Below are 20,851 nucleotides of genomic sequence, written 5' to 3'. Positions count from 1 at the left end.
ATGGAATGAATCATTGTTTTGTTGGTTGTATGTCTCTACTCGGCTTGTCGAGTATGCTGACGACATGCATGTCTTTCTTTGCTTGCTTTGTGTCCGCTAATAAGTAGCTTCATGCTACGTATACCGAAGATACATAATATAGTCATGAATGGACGCATATGGAACATCGAACACAATGATAAGCGTAGTTGTAGTATTCTTAAAAAGGAAAAGCGCCAATCTAGCGGCGATCATGCTGTCATTTCATATGACATTGCCTGTCCACTTTAGGCTTAGCGACCTTCCGATTTCAGGGGCCGGGGGGAGGTCACATGATATTCAAGTCAGCCACGCGAAACTTAGTCCGGGGTCTGATCGTGACGTTGAACAGACAATCTATCTTTGAGAAAATAGTGACCACCTCTTCGACCTTGTTAACGACGGGATTATCAAGACGAGAGTATTGCGAAGACGAGATACGTAGGTCACAACACATTCAGAGTATCTGGACGAAAGAGCGATACGAACCGGTCGACTTGACCTCGCCATTACGCTTGAAGGAGACGAAACACAAGAAAACACAATCTACAAGCAACGTTGCAAAGGATACCATCATCACCTACAAAAATCATCAACAATCTTCACCGCCAAAATGAGTGATGCCTACGAACGAGAATCGTACGTCCAGTCCCCTCCACCCGAGAACCGTATAGTATGAATACTGACCCGGCGAAACAGACAAAATAACGCCCTCCTCAACTCCCTCGCTCAAAAAACCTCTGCTCTGAAATCAGTCACGATCGATATTTATGATAATGCGCGAAACCATGAGACGATTGATAACACCGTACGTCCCCCCTCCCTCTTTCTACTCTTTCTAATGCATTATCGTTACATGGGTTCAGCTTACTAATGTTGGATGCCACAGAACGAAGTATTCTCAAACATGTCCACGAGTCTCCGCGGGAGCGCATCGCGATTAACCCGTGCCGCGCGCGCGGGTGACAAGGTCGCTGTTATGAAGGTTGCGGGCATTTGTGTTGGGACTGGGGTTGGGCTGTGGGTTATTTTGGGGTGGGTTTTTTAAGTATACCTTTCTTTGAGCGTCGCGAGATGGAGAGGGTATATATGGATGTATAAATATGAGACAGTCGACGTTTGAGTCTCTTTTGTCGTTTCATTGCGGTACGGCGTTTTGTTGATATGTTCTTGAGTTTCATTCGTTTCGAGGTTATAATTCGGGATGTTTTTGATTTTGGATTGGAGCATGCTTTTTTGCATGGATTATACTTATGTATCGTACTTCGTATGAATTGAGCTTGAGGCTGGTTGCATGTTAGGAGCTATGTACTTGTGGGGTGGTCATGCCTCGAAATACATGCATTCACAAGCTAGGTCTGATCCCTTGTTCTTGCACATGCCGTATTGGGGATACGAAAGTATTGATTGCGTCTACGTAGATGCCAAACAGACTTATCCAAGTCAGCCTACATCATGTGCTAGTCCTGAAATGTCATCAAGTACATGTAAACACAAGCGCGAGGTGTTGGTCATTCGTAGGAGGCGGACACGCCAAAAAGGGAAATAGCAATGAGATCGGAAAGTTTCCATTTTTGGCTATCCTTTCTTTCTGATGATATTCCGCATCAACTGGTTCTTCAGGGAAATGTGTTTGGCCGTGTCATCTGAAGCAAGTCACCGACCAGACCAACAAAAGTATCGCCTCGCGGCGTAGAGTCCTCCGTGAAAACTCTGAAGTAGCTACTCCATACATTGATTTTGAAACATCGATATCACAGTGATCTTACTACGTCCGACACCTCCCGATAACCTCTACATCGCCTCGGGCAGTACCGGACAAAGGCCCAGCAGATCTGATCGACGAACAAGAGTTGAGACCAACAAGGTTCTAGCCCTTTGTCCACTTCCATCTACTAGTTACTACATAGTATGTCGGTGTATCGGTGTATCTGTCCAGGTACATACCAACCCTGATACATATAGTACGTACGCTTGTATCTTACAGATACATCGGCAGAGGCGTTTTTCAAGGGACGGCATCCAGCCAATGGATTACAGACATGCCGACACGGACAGGAAAAAGGCAAATGGTGCCCATATCAAAAAAAAGTCAAGACGGGCCGATAGTAAAAGACACGGCGGGACTTCCCGAGCAAGCTTGACCGTGGGTCAAGCTTATCTTTCCTCCTCTCCCTCTTATTGAAAAATTTTCTGATTTTTTTTTTTTTAACTTTCGCCTTGCTATGTGCATGATACGGTATCATCGCGATTCTGTGCTCCGTGGCTCATCTGGAACATCTAGACTACGAGACTATAACCGGTAAATCCTTTCACCGACTGCACTGCATGCCGTCTCGATCAAAAAAATTCAGCCCAAGCCGGGATCAGCTTGTTATCGGACAAGCCCGATAGTGGATTCTCGGCATCCCGTCTAGCTATAGCCATTAGCTAAGCGAGACAACTATCTGATCCCTTTGTTTGTTCGTCTTTGGCACGCCATCCTGTCAGTCGAGCGTCGAACCGGCATTAGTCTGATCACGGCGCATGCTGCATGCATAGTACTGGACGGCTATGCATACTTAGTACAAAGCTACAGTGAACTCCGTCGAGAGTACAACGTATTTAGGCAAATTGCGAAACGGTCTGCATATATGGCATGGTGGTCGGTGATACTCCGTGGAATAACCACTCTAAGAATTGTTCTTATCTGTCACCAACTCGCCATCACTCAGTGACTGAGTATGTATAGTTAGGGAGCTAGTCACAAGCCACATCGACTTGCCTCTCGTGTGTAAAGTGTATCGTCTTTCTGCGACTCGGACTAAGCCCCTGACTCCGTCTGTATGTATCAAGTTTCACTCCTCCCGGTGGGTCGGACTGGGTCGAGCTTGGAAGTTTTAGGGCAGAGTGCAATCTCTCTCAAACCAATGTCTATCGAGACCGTGTTGTCCAATTAGCGACGATGGAAACGATACGGCTCGGAAATAGGCTGGKCTGGATCGCACAATAGACAACATTTGTAGGGTAGGTTGACGGTTGAGTATGCGTCAGTCTGCGTGTATCAGTAGCTGTGTATGCGATCCGTCATAATATCTGCTAGCGGGACAGCTGGCCGTCTAAACTCCGCGCATATCGGACCGTCGCCGAGAATCGCCTAGGTAAGCACACCTCGGCCTGGGTACCGCGTGGCCACACTATGTACACACCCATACATGATCGAATCGTATCATAGTTCATAGTAAATAGTAGATAGGCAGATATGTTTCGCGATACATACAGTACTGTACTACGTAGTATGTAGTTTATTGACATTTCGTCATCTGCAGCACGCGCACAGCGTCATATCATACAACACGTTCGGTTATTTATTCTAGAACACGTTTTTCGGTGGGGCCGTATGATCTGCGCTTACTAGCCGTAATTTATTATGCCATCACGTAATGGCGAGAGTTACTGTCCTCACCGGTTTGGATTGACTTATTGTACACAGGCACGCTCTGGCCTAAAATGCCATACATACTACGTCGTACTGGGACACTTGTTACATAGTAAATACTACTTTATTGGTATTGACCAATACTGGTGGTAACTACAAGGTGAAACCTCGCTGCGAGTCTGATGGCTGTTTGCGGTAATTCTTGACTTGGCCCGATCGGTGCTAGCAGAGTATCACGTCAGTTATTAACTTGATTATATAATACGCTGCAGAATAAATTTTCCATTAATAGTAGCGTCGTTCGTTATCTCTTCTGTTCGTCTAGTAGAAAACTGCGACTCAGATCAGATGCATCGCACATACTTCGCGACTACATACGCAGTATGCATGCACATGTACTTCGGTCTACACACCGATCGCATATAAGGCCGATTAAATACCTGCGTGAGTTGTCGACTGCTGAGGCCGTCATATGTTCTGACTTCTCAGTGATGGTAATGCGACTGCCTCATGGCACGACTCGCGACGAGTTTGTAACTTATTTACGTTTGTGCCGCGATAACCTTTCTGCAAGATAAGAAGAGGCTCCTCTAAACGAGTCTGTCTTAGTTGTATTGTATGCTTCGTATTGGTACTGCGTTTGTATTGCCGTGCAATTAGCCGATCTGGTAAATCTTCTTCCCATTGTCTGACGATGTTATTGAGGGTGGAAGGATGAGCTGAGCTGTGCAGAAAGTAGCATTATACATGAGCTATATGATCTGTCCTAGGATTATGCCAGGTTTATTGTTGCTACCTAGGTACCCTCACGCCACCTGACGGGAATGGAAAAATATCCAGTGTTACTATGTATAATACATACGTACACAGATACTATGATAGTATCGGATGACTGTGGAGCCGACCCGTCCGCTAAGAACGATTCCGGCCTTTAGCCGTTCTTCGGCCCTGCATCAGTGGCCCATGGAGGGGCACAGAGACTCACCCAAGTCCTGTTAGTGAGTACCCGAATCGCCCTATTGCGTGCCGTACCGTCACTTTCAAGTTTCCTGCTGGCGTGATTTTTTTATCACCATTTTCCATATCACTATTTTGCTTTGCTATTTGCTATACACAGACACCTACAAATCTACACTCGACTCTTCTCGACACACGAGGAGCACTGAATCATCTATCCTCCGTACTCATCTACATCAATCTATCGCAAGTGTGAGGATACTCCGGTATCCGTCACATGTGCTCGGTCCGACATGGAGGCGCTGAGTTTCCTCAGTGGTGGTGGCATCGCCAGCAGTGCCAAATACTTTGACATCAGGTGAGTGGACTTGACAATGCAATAGCTTTATCGGTTGTATGATATTCATGCTAACCCGTCTGCTCATAGATTGGATGACCAGTATGTCGTTTTCCGTGGGAGCGAGCACGAAGCTGCCAGTGCCCATCTGCGAGGCACATTGGTGCTGTGTCTCTCCGAACCGCTTACCATCAAGCATCTCAAACTGTCGTTGACCGGCATGTCGCGGATATGGTATGACCCTTCTTCAGCTTCGAATGTGATATTACCTCGGCTGAGCATGGCTGACTCATTCTCGTGTTAGCTGGCATCTCCCCTCTAGCGCTACAGCAGGTGGCCGCAAACCCTACAAAGAAAAGGTCTTTTTCGAAAAGGATTGGAAGTTTCGGGATGCCGGAAAAGGGAAAACGGAAATTTTGCCAGCCGATAATTATGAGTTCCCCTTTGACGTCGTACTGGAGGGCTCTTTGCCAGAAAGTGTTGAAGGATTGCACGATACGTGGGTTACCTACCGATTCAAAGCGGAGATTGGTAGGAAATATGCCCGCGATATCGTTATCCGGAAACCGGTACGCATTGTGCGAACGTTGGATCCGAGTGCTTTGGAGCTGGCGCATGCTATGGTCAGTACTTTTATCCGGACGAAAAGATTATTCAGTACTAACTTTGTTCAGTCGGTGGAAAACATCTGGCCAAACAAAATTGAATACTCTATTAGCACCCCCACAAAAGCCGTTATTTTTGGCACATCGGTGCAAGTCGATTTTCGTCTTATTCCCCTTTTGAAAGGGCTGAAGATTGGAACGATTACCTCACAACTTATTGAAACTCATGAACTCACGATGAACCCGGATGATCCAACGACCGTGCAGAACACCTACAAATCGACGCGAACGATCAAGACTGATGATTACGAATTGAACGAAGACGAGCAGTTAGAAATTTTGGATGAGACGGCGGAAGGATTCCAGTTTCATCGCACATTGGATATTCCACATTCGTTGTCGCGGTGTTTGCAGGACACGGATGTCAAAGGAATCAAGATCCGTCATAAGCTCAAATTTAGAATACAATTGCACAACCCGGACGGACACACTAGCGAGGTGAGTTGAGTCTTCTCGAATCGAGAGAGTCAAGCTAATTCTAAATAGTTACGCGCCACGCTGCCTGTTTCGGTTTTGATTTCACCGGATCTGCGCATCGACGATAACAACACCCTTATTGAAGACGGAGCCGCCGCCCGTCAGCATGCAGCAGACGAATTCGCGAACCAGGCACCGCCTCTTTACGGACAACACACATTTGATCGTTTATACAGCGACATTGACATGAGCGGATATCGCACACCTGGACCTATGAGCGGCTCTGCTACACCCTTTGGCGCATTGAGCAGGAATATCTCGTCTGAAGATCTTCCCTCCCTGGAAGCCATCACAAATGGCGACATATCCGCATCGGCCTTGCACAGCCGACTTAGCCATCTCCATGCCACTCGCGGCACTTATTCTTCATCTCCCGGTACCGGCGACAGCCACGATCAGGCCCATCCTGCAGATTACTTTAGCCAGGCGAATGGGCGCCAGTCAGGCGGCAATTCGCATTCACACAGCCCCGAGAACGGCTCTCGACGAGCTTCCGATGAACAAGAGCGCGATCATTTGGACTCTACCGTGCCGTCAGGAATGGTTACACCGCATCAACCGCAATACATGGAAGTCGAAACGCTAAGCCGCGTACCGAGTTATACTACCGCCATCAGATCGTCCGCTCGGACTCAATACGATAGCCAGCTTCCGGACTACGATGCTGCTATATTGAGCTCTGCACCGAGGCCACTTCCTCCCCCGCAACAAGCACATCTCCGGAGCTCGGGCACCTCTTCGCCTACGCGGATGCCGACACTCAACGAGGCGCTTCACCGACCGTATTACGGCAATCAACATATCGGTCACGGGCATGATGACGACGAGCGACGGTTACGTCTCACGCAAGCCCGTGTCGATATATAATTTTCCTATCGTTCGACTTATACATTCTCATACCACATAGCATTTCTCATCTCCTCTCTTCTGCCAGCTTGTGGATCATTTCGCATAATATCCGGAGTCTTATTTATTTTACATATCGTTCTTCATCAAGATACCATACTTTGTTTGGATGTCTTTTCCCCTTAATTCTTGATTATATTTGTCATGGGTGGGCGTTTATGATATATCTTCATATTTTCAATTTACAGGCGTTGTATTCCACCAAGGTCATATCACACAATTGTTGGATACTTTGAATTTTTCCTCGTTTGATTTTGCAGATACAAATTCGACAGGCGGGATACGGAAAATAGCACGTGCCCACCAACGAGAACGATGAGATGAGTGATGCGATTGCATGTATTGTATTTTTTTTTGTGCATAGCTCTTGTCGATCACCATGCAACTACGTACAGATTTCAATCCTATCATCCGATCGAGGAAAATGAAGCAAAAGATAACTTTTTGAATGACGACAGTGGCTGCTCCACAGACCCCGATTGCGCTAGACTGTTCCTGGAATGTGCTCTAGTCTAAATTCCCGAATTGGGCTAGGTGGGGACTACGCTGATTGTGGCTGTGCCCTTTTTCTGCATATTTGCGCTAGGCTGGAAACGGATAAGCTAGGTTTGGTTGTGTGTGCCTGAGAAATGAATTTGATGTTGTTTGTTTATTTGCGAGAATTGACTTATAAGTCTGTTCGAATTGTGTGCAATTGCAATTGTATAGACTAGATCAAGTATTAGGGTTACAAGAAGTATACTCTGGCAGAGTGTATGAACCATAGAACAAATACGGAAGAAAAGAAATAAGTGCCTGATTGGCCATAAAAGGGGTCAAGGCACCCAATTCCCGATCGGGAAAAGTGGCGCAGGTGAGGTCATAAACTCTGTCGATCAAATCATCCACGATCACTGCTATTTCGGATTCATTTTCTGCTTAAATATTTTAGACTATTCTCTTGGATCGTGCTTTCTTTTTTATATACTCTATATAATACTCGTTCTTATATCTATTGATCTACCTAATTGTTCAATCAAAGTGAGTTAGGCCCCTGTGTTTACCACGGTTACGCTTCATCCCCGCTTCTCCGCGATGGATTGTCTGACAGTATGTTAACCTCATCCTGATACAGGAAAAATGTCAGCCGCACCAGCCACGTCCCTACCGCACCGCACTGCGACCACCCACAGCATTGCTACAACCTCCACGAGCGATGATGAAGGCGTTGTCGGCGAGGATACCAGCGAGGTTTGTCGACCCCATCAACTGGACGCAATGTATACTAAGAATACGATAGACAGCGCGCCTGCTACTCGAGCGCCTGCAGGCATGGAAGCACATGTGCGGATATCTAGAAGACTACATCGATGCCACGGCCAAGATGCACAAGTCCCAGGCCAAGGACTATGAGAAAGTGCTCAAGGTATCTCTTTCTGCTCTGAATTTTCTCCGAGAAAGAAGCTGATTATGGCTAGGCTATTAACAACCCTCTCCGAGAGGGTCATCATTTCGATCAAGGCTTGGAAGGTGTTGCAGGATTGTTTGAGGTGATGCGCAACAACACACGGGTATGGCTCTTCAACAACCTCCATCAGACATGAATTGACAGAGGCAGGGAACATCAAACATGTATATCGAACTCGACAAGAACCTCAAAGGTCAAGTCCTGCCCATCCTTGAAAGACTTCACAAGGAAATCAAGAACAAATCCAAAGAGCTCAAGACCGGCGCCAGCAAAGGAGGAAAGGCTGTCGACAAGGCCCGTAGCGTCACACAGAAACACATCGAATTGCTCGGCCAGCATGCTGCTGCGTATAGTTCGGCATCCAATAACAAAATCGAGCCACAACATGACCCTTATATCCTGCGCCGTGGTATCAACCACCGATTGAACAAGCAGGTTATTGAGGAGAATAACAGCCGCAATGATACTATTGCAGTGCAAAACTCATTCTCTTCATTCGAGACCCATGTCATTCAGACTGTGCAGCTCGCTTTGAACACCTTCTTCCAGTTCATGGGCGGTCAATTGGATCAGCAACGAGCCTTGTACGGCGACATTATTCAAAACGCACAAAAGATTCCCACTGATTACGAATGGAATCTCTTCGTTAAGCGCAACGACGGTATCTTGATTGACCCTGAGGCACCTCCTCGATCTTTCAGCAACATCTCCTTTCCCAACCAGGAACACGCTTCTACAAAGCCTCTGATCGAAGGCACCTTGGAGCGCAAATCTCGCGCAATTATCAAGGGCTTCAGCACCGGCTATTTCGTAGTCACTCCTGCTCGTTACTTGCACGAGTTCAAGGATAACGACGATTTCACCAAGGATCCTACTCCTGAGTTGTCTCTCTACCTCCCTGACTGCGTCATCGGCGCTATTGACGGTGTAAAGTTCCACGTCAAGGGCAAAGACATCTCTAACGGCAAGGTCGGAAACGCCTTTTCGACTACCAGCGAGTTTCAATTCAAGGCTCACACTCCCAACGACGCCGAGAAATGGTGGAGAGTTATCAAGGACGCAACTGCGGCTGTGGCGCCGGTTTCGTCGCCTGTGACTGAGACTGTGCCTCCTATCAATACCAATGTTGGCAATGGTAGTGCTACTGCTACCCCAGTTTCCGGTACGCCTGCCGCCACGACMCCGGCCACAAGCCGCAATGTCAGCGCTACTCAGCCTCCTATCGATAAAGAGGTTGATGTTGCACCTGAGACTGCCGATGTTACTTCAGGCGTGAAGCGCACCCCCAGCCATTACCACACTTCTCCAGGCGGTACTGGAGTATAAGTGACGCCAGCCATCTTTTTTGATTTTCTTATAATTTATACCTTTTGCTTAATACCTCCCTGCAGAGGTCATAATATTCCGAGCAGTTTGAACTTATCTAGATTGATACCTAATCTTGGACATAATCTCTTGAACTCTTTGTTACTACTCTTGAATATATCTAATCTTTATCATCTCTAACCCACCTCAAAACATAAATATCCCTCCTCCCACCACCCCCAAATTTGAAGCTAGGCAAAATCTTCGAACCCTTTTCAATAGTTTGCTCAACCACAAACCCGCATTTCGCATGCACACGCACTGAGCCCTCGTTGCCCACAAACGCACTACTTTTGAGAATGTGTACGTTCATTTTGGGAATTAGCCATTCATGGATCAGAGCGTTGAGGACGGCGCTCATGATGCCTTGACCGTGGTGGGAGGGTAATAGCCAGACTTCAAGCAACGTTAATCAGTAATACAAATAATTTAGTAGACACGGGGAAGAGGGGTGGGTAATCAGACATACATCCAATCCCCCAGATCAAATTCTCATCTCCCACGGCCAATGAATTGTTATACTCCTGCGCCTTTGCGCGCTGCTCGCTGTCTGGCGGGAACTCGTAGAAGGGGTAGCGGCTGATTAGTATGTCGCCTACTTTTGGCGCTGCAGCTACACTCCCTTTATCTCCGTCAGGAGCAGAACTGGAACCAGGGGGGAAGGAGGTGTCGCGGATGTCGCGGAAGGGGCAGCCATTGTACAACCCTGCCTCCGAAGGATGGCGGAGGATACGTTGACAATCTTCGTACATCATGCGATGAAAGGTCACCGCATCTTCGCGATTGTATGGGTATGGTGGAGATTCGAGGTAGGGGTGTACGCGCTCATCGTTCAGTGCGGTGAATGCGGCGTCGATGTCGACGGGTGGTGGTCTTATCTCGGTTTCAGCCTCTGTGTCCTCTTGCTTTTGTTGCTGTTGGGTATTATGGAGAGAGCGAGGAGGGGTGATGATTATATGTGAATGGGGTGCGGGGAGGCGGATGTAGGGCTCTTCCCCGTTGTTGAGATTTACGAGGACCATTTTGAGTTCTCGTTTGTATGATCTATATTGATTCTTGGATTTGGAGGGAGGAGTCGAGGATATGGTTATATAGGATGTAACCGTGTGGAGTCACCAATACTCAATCTAAGCTACTTATGACTCACGCTATCACGAAGCGAAACAAAGGGCAAATCGTGAGAGTTAGGGTCAGGTTTAGCGTCACGTATGTCTTAATCTACACATATTGTTATTGCATGACTCATTTGCATATTCTCGGTCTGATGACTACGTACTCAAATAAATCCAAATGCGCACAGTATATGCAATGTTGTATATATCACAATCTCCCTCAGTCTGAGATTTGACAGAAAAAACGATAAAGGTATCTCGGAAAATAATTGTTAAAAAGAAAGCGATGCCGAATGATAAAACTCGCGCTTGTGGCTCTCCATGATGCAGTAACCGGAAGAGGTAATGAAGCACGTAGTGTTGTCTAAAAATCTTCCGGACTTTCCAAATCTTGCAACTTCTGTCGCAGAAACCGTCCCAATGCAGCTGATTTCGCCTCGAGCGCTAATAGTATCTCTGGCGACGTATTCAAGTTGAGCGCCGCAAGACGCGCGAGATCATTATTTCGGTCAATCTCATACTGTGTCGCGAGCAGGCCATCTCCGTTGGGCTGCGCACCCGGTTTTAACGATGACGATGCTGATGTAGTTTTCGTGGCATGAGATGATTGTAGTGAAGATGTCGGCGCTTCCTCTGCATCGCCGGACTCACCTCCTTCCGGATTGGCAATTATCTCAGGCTTATTTTGTACTTTTTCTGGCCCTACTGCAGCAAGGAGCACCTTATCGGCGATTCTCGTCACGACAGCCACCTGGTTCTCATTCTCAAAAACAATCGAGCCGACATCGCCTAACGATATAGAGGGTGCGGTCATGTATGAAGAAGGATGACTTGCGTGCTTCACTCCGGTCAAATTTCCTGAAGATGCTGTTCTGGCAAACGAAGTATAGGCTGCACCGTACGTTGCGCTCAGGTTTCGTAGTTGACGAGTCGACAGATCCGACGCATACGCAAATATCGCACCGTTCGTAGCAAATATTCTATCCATGATACCAGTCAGCCACCTCTTTAATCCGATGATCGATGGACCTACAGTATGGAGGTAATTTCTGGAGGCGAAAGGTTATCTTCTAGCAAATCGCTGAGGGCCTCGGTATCGAGCATGCGAATATCCGGAAGTGCTGGCGTCATATTGTCGGCCGAATCAATATCAACATCACTCAATATTGATGAGGCCTTGTCACTTGAGTCGATCGACTGGACGCTATCGGTCTCGTAGCTGTCTATCACAGGAGCACGTGTGCAATCTTCGGGGAAGAAGAAACAATTTTCCCAGCCGTCGTCGTCGTGGTAGTCGTATTCGATAGGCTCCGGCGAATATTCTAAAAGGTTCTGCGCGTACTGTACTTGGCACCGGGCCCAGTAAGGAACAAAGTCGGCTTTGGTCGACTTGTGGGTTGGTAGAGTAAGACCGGCCTGCAGTGAAGACTCCATAATTTTGGTTTAGTTACTTTGTATCATAACGCAGGGCAAGAGGCTCGCTATATAACTTCAAAAAAATTTGACTTTTTGGGACAATAGTCAGACGACAGCCAGCTGGGGAAAGCTTCACTAGCACGTCTGACTAAAAGATGCGGAGGAGTCGCAAAAGCAATACGAAAATGCAAGTGACATTGCAAGCGACAGGGAAAAGAACTCATGTGGGTACACAGCGTCGATGCAGGCAGCATCGTTCATCGACTAATTTGTTGGAGTTTGCCAGTGCGACATCGTGTGTTCCAATAGCTCCAATGACTGAGCAGCAACCGGCGGCTAGAGCGGTTGATGGACTTGTAGGCAAATAACACTAACGAGCATTCCTCGAATTGGAGCTTGTCTGTGACCTCTTTGGGAGGGGAAAACGCCCGAAAAAAGCCTCGTTGACTGACATACCTTCTTTTTCAGACCCAGCCGATCACCTGGGGTTGGTGCAGGCTTAACGGGGTACACTGCAAGATCAAGCCTTGCAAGGTGATGCAGTTATGCGCAGCGTCGCAGGAGACGAATCGGTAGTCGGAGAAGCAAGGGGCTTGAGCGCAATGTGAAGATCGACCCGAGGAATGGATGGAATGAAAGGATGGTTCTAGATTGGCAACCAGAGCATTGAGGCAGTCAAGTCATATGAGAGATCGTGTTCGAGAGTTGACGTCTTGGAGCTTGTGGAGTTGGCGGGGAGGAAGTTACTACTTACACTAACCGCGTTAACCTTGTAACAATTCCTTACGTATTTCCCTTACGAAATATTAGCAGGGTCCGTAATGTATAATACCAAACTTGTAACAACCCCCCATTCATAACATGTCCAGATTACTCTATATCCCATTATTTCGTTATAACCAGCACGTACGACCATAGGGTGGCTTCCCGTCCGCTCAGCCGTACTTAAGCCACACGCCGGTTGGTTAGTAGTTGGGTGGGTGACCACCAGCGAATCCCAACTGTTGTACGTTTTTTTGCTTGTATCGAGGTTTTCGTTTTACGGCCAAAATGGCTCGTGGTTTCTTCTAACATGCCTGCGTCGCTAGTCTCTCGCTAAGAATAATCTTCTCAACGTGACTCTGCAATGTTAGGGCTAGGCTCTGTGACTCTAGATCGCTTTTTGATATATGTCACCATGCTAATATCTAGTATGTTCGTGGCTTATTGACACGATTATTTGCAACATATCGCATATCGTATATCGCATTTGAAGGTTAAGGGAAAACAAGTACAGCTCTCAACCATAGATTTAGCTTCAAATTTCTATCAAGTAAACTATAGCGCCTAGGCGCTAGGGGCTATCGTTGATTCAGCCTCGCCCACGGCCTCATTATAACGCCCTAACACATAAGGTAGGCTTTGTACCACACGATCGCTTGACAGGGTTGGAAACAGAGTTACGTGTTCAGTCTAGCTGGCTGACCTCCCACCATCATCTAGCGAGTCTGCAAGAGAGTAGGATAAAAGTTCCTTCAGCGCTCTTCACGCCTGGGTCAGGCCAGCAGACTTTGGATAGCCAATATTCACCATGGTAGCCATGAAGGAAGAAAGCCAGGTTAAAGACGATGCAATGGAACGCAACCGCTTGCTAGGGCCCGAACGAGCACAGCAACAAAAAGACAAGGTCAATAACGGTGTCGAACCTGGCTTAATCGACTAGCCAGAAAAGAAAACAAAACCCAAAAACTCATAACGCACCGTCAAAAATTCAAAGTAGCGCATACCCATGGTCATGTTTGGTCTTCTTTTTCTCGGTATTCTAATTGGCATCGGCCATCATCTCTGCTACAGCCTCTTGGATGGCAAACCGATTGCTAGATATTCACAAGGCTGGAAATTTCGAGTTGCCACCGATAAGGCATTCATCGTCGAAGCGGCATTCGCGATATCCGTGGGCATTGCTATATCTCAGTGCAATGGTACACTTTTAGACGTCGAAGCCTCAAGATAGGGGCCTTGGACAAAGTGTTCACCCTTCGGTCTAACCTACTATTATTTCTTTCAAAAGACCTGATAATTGGGGCGCCATTAATCTTGGTCATGGCGGCTTTGACGTGGGCACAGGTATTGATCTCGATCCTGGCTCCCAGTACTCTCGTAGTGACTACCAAAATATCCTCATCAGAGAAACTATGCCAAGTCACTGCGTTCGGAATCGGGTCCCACAGCAGCCTCACAGTCTGGGAACAAGCATTAGGAGGTGATCGAACACCGTATGGCGGCCCATCCCCTTTGATGACGAAGACTGCGGCGCAATCCATGGTGGGGGTTTCTTCAACGAGTTTCTCATCACCCTGTGGTCAGAACTGCACCTATACAACCTCGTTCCTGGGCCCTGCAATGAGCTGTGACAATGAATCTTTCGCACTAGCTCAGGCAGTCCTTGGTTCCGGCGTCGTGCATACGAATTGACGAGCAGAATGCATTCGTTTTCAACACGTCCTTTGTACTGTCCAACCTAGTTGACATGACAGTCATGAAACCTAAAGCTCTTTTAGTCTGACTAGAGATCTGAGATCTGGCATCCCGGAGTTGATGCAAAACATTACTTTGTCAGTCATGGGGACAAATAATGCAACGTCTAGTACTTTGTGTACGTCCTACACAGACGAGATGGTATACAAGTATTCCCCCTTCTGGCTCCTAGTCCCATATTTTGTAGAAATCTCTCTATCCATTTTGTGTACTGGTCTAGGGGTGTACGCCATTTTCATTGATGGCGTGTCTGTAGAAGACGGTTTCAGTCCGATACTCGTGACGACTCGAAACCCAGTCTTGGATGAAATCTCTGAGGGGGTTTGCCTGACTAGCTCTAAAGCAAAAGAATTGAAGGAACAAAGAGTTCGGTTTGGTGAACTTCATTACCGTGGAGACCATGCACATGAAGGGAGTGATGGCACTGGCCATGCAGCATTCGGTGTGGAAGGCAGAATGTTCCCATTCAGAAAGGGCGAATACCGATCACCTTTTGATTAATAGGTGGTAGTATATACACTTGTCGCCCAGAGAATCCCCAGGTGGCAGGTGCATCAGTCTGTACTACCCGGCCATAGAGAGACTCTTATACATGAGAGCTACTGCTAGGCCGAAAAGAGTATGCTCAAGCATGTCGTTGCGTCTCAGTAGATTCATGCCAGTGTACACATGTCCGAAAAAGGCCAGTACGCATCGTGGTGTAGTACCTTCTCAACCCTTTTTGATGACTTCCTAGTAGCCCCGGATAGCCGGAAGGTGACGCTTTAAATGGCTGCCCTTGACGTTCTACAAGTATCAGACGTTGTTTTGATGGACGTGCTGGCATGGAGGTGATGTTCGGGCTAGGGCTATTGTAGCTAAGCTAGCCAGAACAAGACTTCTTCCTACCTGGCTGATTGGGAACTTCGAATCAAATTTATTTCGTCTAGAGCTAACTGAAACTGGTCAATTGCTAGTTAATTGATTATCAGTTAATTGATCTGGATTGGCAACGCAACGGAGAATTGGTGAAGGCGATCGGAGAAAATGAAAGATGCTCTCAGAGACGTCATCCCCTCAAGGCCCCGCATGGCGGATTTCCCTCCGCGACAGGTGAATAATGCCCCCTCCCACTTTCCCATCTCTCCCCTCCGTCAGTACGACGTATCCTGCCTTCATGTTCACTCAGCGCATTTCGTCCCCATTGTTCAAGCTGCCAAAGATATATCAACTTGCACCGTCACTGATTCAAGGTCAGCTACAATTCATCTGCTTAGTCGCGAACTGATAAGCTGACGGAATTGTTCCAGGAAGCTCAAGAGCGTTCGGCACCATGGCCTCCACCACGAATCTTTCGACTTATAAACTTAACCGTGATTATGAGCACCATAATATCTCTTGAAGAGCTAGCTGACAATGCCATAGATACCATGATCCGGGTCAAAGACCCCAAGCGATCATGTAAGTCAAATCCCATCTTATTTATCACCCAGCTGCTGATAGCTAAACGCTAGTGGAATACTACAAATTCCTCGGAATGAGCCAAATCCAACATTTCGATTTTCCTGAAGCCAAATTCTCGCTTTATTTCCTCGCCTACGACGGCCCCAACTCGCTCTCTGGCAAGAACCCTTTCTCTGACCGCAACGCTGTACTCGAACTCACTCACAACTGGGGCACCGAGAACGATCCCGAATACAGTATTGTGAATGGTAACACAGAGCCGCACCGTGGCTTCGGACACATCGCCATTTCTGTTGACAACATCGAAGCCGCCTGCAAACGCATTGAAGACGCCGGATATCCATTCCAGAAGAAATTGCAGGATGGTCGCATGAAGCATATTGCATTTGCAAAGGACCCCGATGGATACTGGGTGGAGATTATTCGACGTCATGATGAGGATGTTGGAGCTACTACAGATGTCGGAAACTATCGCTTCAACCACACCATGCTCCGAGTCAAGTCCGCCGAAGCAAGTCTCAAGTTCTACCAAGAAGTGATGGGCATGACATTGGTTCGCACGTCGGAGAACCCGGATGCCAAGTTCAATCTTTACTTCTTGGGCTACCCTACATCAAACCCACCCAAGGCTGAGGGTGTCAAGAACCCTGTTGCCGAATGGGAAGGTCTTTTGGAGCTCACTTGGAACTATGGCACCGAGAAAGAAGAAGGCCCTGTGTACCACAATGGCAACGATCAGCCCCAGGGATTCGGACATATTTGTAAGTGATCATCAGCTGCTCGACATGTAAGGTTATGTGTGCTAATAAATGCTAGGCGTATCTGTGGATAACTTGGACGCTGCTTGCGAAAGATTCGAATCCTTGAATGTCAACTGGAAGAAGCGTCTCACCGATGGAAGAATGAAGAACGTTGCCTTTGTTCTTGATCCTGACAACTACTGGGTCGAGATCATACAGAATGAGAAGTATGGAGATGCTCACAAAATCTGAAACCTTGCTCAATGATTTGATAAAACTAGCAACAAATATCTCTTGTTGACCTGAATTTCTCATGATCATTCCTATTGTCAATCAGCTGAAGAGACCAAAATGTTAACATCACCAGAATGTCTCCCCACGCTAGTAATTTCGATCTATAAAATATTCGTAATTCAACGTATTGTAACGGATGGTCGGTCGTGGTCCAATCATGTGACGCGTTTTGTGGACTGTGAGCAAATGATTGGCCGAGTTGAAGACAGTAGTTGGAGCAGGTGGATTCCTTCCCCGCATGTGCAAATCTGCATTTTATGGCAGAGTGAGTCTAGACAACTTCCATCATGAAGAAATCAAGAGAATCCCACTAAAGTCCCCTCGAAAAATATACAGAAGAAGAGAAATGATCTAGCGGTACATCTAAGTCTGCGAGGTTCCAATGCAAGAAAACCGACAATGACTTGATCTCGGCCCAATAAAATTTGGATATCCGCGTGACTCGTAGGAATTCAACCACCATGCCAACATCACAAATCGAGTCTCGAGAGCCCTCAGGTCAGGGAAAGAAGGCGCCGCGCAAGCATGTCACTACGGCATGCGTCCCATGCAGGGAGAGTAAGATCAGGGTGAGTTGAGAATCCCGAGTTCTAGAATGAACTGAATTTGATATAGGGCCATACTAGTGTGACGGAGCTCAGCCAAATTGCTTGAACTGTCAGAAGAAGGAGAAGATCTGCAGGTACCAGCATGGAGACGACAAGAGGAAGTAAGTGCAATTAAAGCTTGTCAATGATGTGTAACTACCATGGTTCATCAAACTTTGCTAATGTGCCTCTTCAGAATCTCTTTGCGGGCAGCCACGGAGCTTTTTTCTGCAAGGATTGATCAATTAACTCAATTCATTTACGATAATGGTCTTGAACCACCACAAATGCGGCCAGATGCCGAACAGGAAATGAACAGAGTGCTGGACACTCTCCAAGTTCCGCGAAGCGTGGTCAAAGCGAACAATTCCCGGACCAGTGCAAACATTCCTCGGGCCACTCTCCAGAATAGAGATATTAGCCGAGGAAATGATCGTATATATACGCCGCCTGCGAATCGGTACCCAGCTGAAACTGCGGGCACCTCTGTCTTACCATCCGTACAATTTCCTAATATCAACAATCATGATTATATACCGCCTGTCTTCGACTTTAGTCTTCCGACAGCCGAAATATTGGATGACCTATATGCTAAGAACCTACAAACTCCGCCGAGCAACGCCAATCCTGAAAACTCAGAGGCTTACGCAGAAGTCGAACGATCCTCTCTGCGCGGGCAGCAGCATGACGATGACTCCGCCTCAGAGACAGGCGACGAAGCCGAGAGGGAGGTCATCGAACAGCTTTCATCTCGAATGGGCACTCTGAAGCTAGCGAGCGATGGCCATTTGCGTTTCTATGGTCCAACGTCAAACCTTACTTTAGTCGATGTTGCACCCACTTCGAAACAGAGACCAGGCCCAGATGTGCGCTCAGTTCGCCATGATGGGCAAGAACTTCTTAATCATCTGCGTATTGGACAGTATGTGGAGCCAAGCCTTGAAAGTCATCTTATCGACCTCTACTTTACATGGCAGAATCCGAGTCTGTACATCGTCGACCGAGAGATGTTCAATTTGGCGCGTGCAAAATGGCGTGATGAGTTGGACGATACTCCTTTCTATTCGGAAGTCCTTACTAATGCAATGTAATGCTGTCTGATTTTTGCTATACCAGGTTCTGATATACTGACCTGATATTTGTAGGTGCGCACTTGGAGCAGCGTTCGAGGCGCGATACCATCCAACATTTATCACCTTCCCAAAATCACTATCAGAGTTCTTTGCTGATAGGGCAAAAGCTCTGTTGGAAATTGAATTAGATTGTCCCTGTGTGGCTACAGTGCAGGCTCTTGCCATCCTGAGTAGTCACGAAGCTGCATCGAATCGCGATGCTCGGGGGTGGCTCTACAGTGGTGAGATTTATCGATTATATTGACATTCGAAAGTAAGCTCACTATAATATCAGGCATGTCAATGCGACTTGCGTATGATTTAGGTCTACATCTGGATATGGCAACGTATGTACAAAAAGGAAGCATGACGCCTATCGAGGCGAAAGTGCGTCGAATCACTTTCTGGGGTAGCTACATTGCAGATCAGTGAGTTTTGAATTCCTCTCCATATAACTAGGAATATTCTGACGAGAACCTGTAAAGCTTTTGGGGATTCTACTTAGGCCGCCCTTTTCGCATGAACGCCGGAGATGTATCTGTCTCAAAGCCAGCATCGGCACCGGATACCAGAGAAGGGACGTGGTATGCGTACGGCATGGGAGAGTTGTTGCCACGTGCTTTAGAACACGGCCTCAGGGACCCGGGTGATCTTGTAACCCAACAATTCGTCAATCTATGGGAAATGATTGCACCTGTTGGACACATTCTGTAAGGAGACGACCAGTCTGCATGAGAAGGCTTTTGACTAATATTTCGCGCAGCTACGGTTGTAGTGACATCGCGAGTCATGATCTTCAAAGAATGAACTATAAGGTGACCGAAGATTTGTTTGCTTGGAAAAGGAGTCTTGATCCTTCGCTGCAGGTTGATCTTGAACATGACACCGGCCCTGTGCTACCACACCTGCTGATGCTCCAGTAAGTCTTGTGTTGCTTCGATGTGTCTACCTGCTAAACTCGACTACAGTATGCAATACTATCAAATCGTCATATTTTTCCACCGGCCTTGGGTTTCCAAAAGCTACATTCAGCCGCAAAACCCTAAACAAGGACCAGGCCATCAACATGCCCGAAGAACATGTGCCGAATCGGCAACGGCAATTGCACGCCTGCTACGTCTTTACGAAAAGTATTACACATTCCGACGTATAAACAATCAAGTTGTTGCTATCATATTCACTGCTGCTCTGATGTTGATATTTGTCACTATTTCTATGTCTACCCAAGACACCGGACGGTCACACGCGGATGATAAGAGCCGACAGGCGGACATGGCGGCACATCTGAATGTCTGTTTTCGAGCTTTGGACGAGCTTGGTCAATCCTTCGAGAATGCAAAGCGAACTAGAGACTTCCTCGTGAGCTTGCAGCGACGATGGCAAAACCACATGCGAAAAACCGGCGCAAACCCGAAAAGGTCACTCGAGCCATCTGCTACCAAGAGCCCGCAGAATGCTACAGACGGAAGATCCCCTACTTTTTCTGCCATGCCCAATCCTACCGCTGCTGGTAGTCAATATCCGAGATCCAGTCTATCGGGCCAAAAAAAGCCACGATTAGCCGAACAGTCAATGATGCAAGACGCCAGACTTGGTGCCAACTTTGTTGACACGAACAAGTTCTTACCTCCGGACGTCGACTTTGGATCCATTGGCAATGGCGGATTGAACTGGACACCTTCTACTAGAGACTTGAAAATGCTTTCAGAGGAACTCGGTGATGCACCATTATTCTCTACTGCATCATCTCCATCTTCAATGTCGCCTCAACCACAGATACCAGGAGGTATGGCGACGCTTACTAGCGCCACGCCTGGGGGTAGCAATGCCATCTCGAGCCTGGATGAGATTGCATCTGCGTGGTGGAACTGGCCTGTTGATGGGATTGATGGAACTAACACTAATAACAGAAGTAGTGCGAATCTTTGATAACATTTTGCCTGCATTTGGATTTAGCGGTGTTGCTACTTTAGATTTATATCCAGCTTGATGGAAGTAGAGGACTTGTTGGTTCGAAAGAAACGTTTCATTTTCTGTCAT

General features: G+C 47.2%; 7 protein-coding genes across 7 annotated transcripts; 5 read left to right on the top strand and 2 right to left on the bottom strand.

Annotated features, from left to right (window-relative positions):
* Positions 1 to 631: 631 nt before the first annotated feature.
* Positions 632 to 1,066, top strand: BHQ10_008040 (uncharacterized protein; the record flags this gene model as incomplete). Its single annotated transcript, XM_040880803.1, has 3 exons — positions 632 to 657; positions 718 to 826; positions 908 to 1,066. 3 exons carry the CDS (start codon positions 632 to 634, stop codon positions 1,064 to 1,066), a joined length of 294 nt encoding a protein of 97 aa, XP_040736543.1.
* A 3,620-nt stretch (positions 1,067 to 4,686) lies between these two features.
* BHQ10_008039 (uncharacterized protein) lies at positions 4,687 to 6,739 on the top strand (the record flags this gene model as incomplete). The annotated part of the gene is made up of 5 exons (XM_040880801.1): positions 4,687 to 4,751; positions 4,821 to 4,964; positions 5,035 to 5,353; positions 5,405 to 5,833; positions 5,882 to 6,739. 5 exons carry the CDS (start codon positions 4,687 to 4,689, stop codon positions 6,737 to 6,739), a joined length of 1,815 nt encoding a protein of 604 aa, XP_040736542.1.
* Positions 6,740 to 7,897: 1,158 nt separating this feature from the next.
* BHQ10_008038 (uncharacterized protein) lies at positions 7,898 to 9,551 on the top strand (the record flags this gene model as incomplete). Its single annotated transcript, XM_040880800.1, has 4 exons — positions 7,898 to 8,008; positions 8,058 to 8,183; positions 8,236 to 8,328; positions 8,376 to 9,551. 4 exons carry the CDS (start codon positions 7,898 to 7,900, stop codon positions 9,549 to 9,551), a joined length of 1,506 nt encoding a protein of 501 aa, XP_040736541.1.
* A 160-nt stretch (positions 9,552 to 9,711) lies between these two features.
* Positions 9,712 to 10,612, bottom strand: BHQ10_008037 (uncharacterized protein; the record flags this gene model as incomplete). The annotated part of the gene is made up of 2 exons (XM_040880799.1): positions 9,712 to 9,986; positions 10,060 to 10,612. 2 exons carry the CDS (start codon positions 10,610 to 10,612, stop codon positions 9,712 to 9,714), a joined length of 828 nt encoding a protein of 275 aa, XP_040736540.1.
* Positions 10,613 to 11,066: 454 nt separating this feature from the next.
* BHQ10_008036 (uncharacterized protein) lies at positions 11,067 to 12,136 on the bottom strand (the record flags this gene model as incomplete). The annotated part of the gene is made up of 2 exons (XM_040880798.1): positions 11,067 to 11,682; positions 11,736 to 12,136. 2 exons carry the CDS (start codon positions 12,134 to 12,136, stop codon positions 11,067 to 11,069), a joined length of 1,017 nt encoding a protein of 338 aa, XP_040736539.1.
* A 3,598-nt stretch (positions 12,137 to 15,734) lies between these two features.
* Positions 15,735 to 17,070, top strand: BHQ10_008035 (uncharacterized protein; the record flags this gene model as incomplete). Its single annotated transcript, XM_040880797.1, has 5 exons — positions 15,735 to 15,867; positions 15,925 to 15,987; positions 16,040 to 16,075; positions 16,129 to 16,839; positions 16,895 to 17,070. The coding sequence occupies 5 exons, from the start codon at positions 15,735 to 15,737 to the stop codon at positions 17,068 to 17,070; spliced, it is 1,119 nt and encodes a 372-aa protein (XP_040736538.1).
* Positions 17,071 to 17,573: 503 nt separating this feature from the next.
* On the top strand, positions 17,574 to 20,740 carry BHQ10_008034 (uncharacterized protein; the record flags this gene model as incomplete). Its single annotated transcript, XM_040880796.1, has 8 exons — positions 17,574 to 17,681; positions 17,739 to 17,821; positions 17,896 to 18,786; positions 18,845 to 19,053; positions 19,107 to 19,239; positions 19,297 to 19,521; positions 19,575 to 19,730; positions 19,780 to 20,740. 8 exons carry the CDS (start codon positions 17,574 to 17,576, stop codon positions 20,738 to 20,740), a joined length of 2,766 nt encoding a protein of 921 aa, XP_040736537.1.
* Positions 20,741 to 20,851: the final 111 nt, after the last annotated feature.

The sequence above is a fragment of the Talaromyces amestolkiae genome (genome assembly GCF_001896365.1).
Source record: "Talaromyces amestolkiae strain CIB chromosome Unknown scaffold17.1, whole genome shotgun sequence".
In the NCBI taxonomy this organism is placed as follows: Eukaryota; Fungi; Ascomycota; class Eurotiomycetes; order Eurotiales; family Trichocomaceae; genus Talaromyces; species Talaromyces amestolkiae.
Note: the sequence above shows the minus strand (reverse complement) of the source record. Positions and strands in the feature narration are given on the sequence as shown.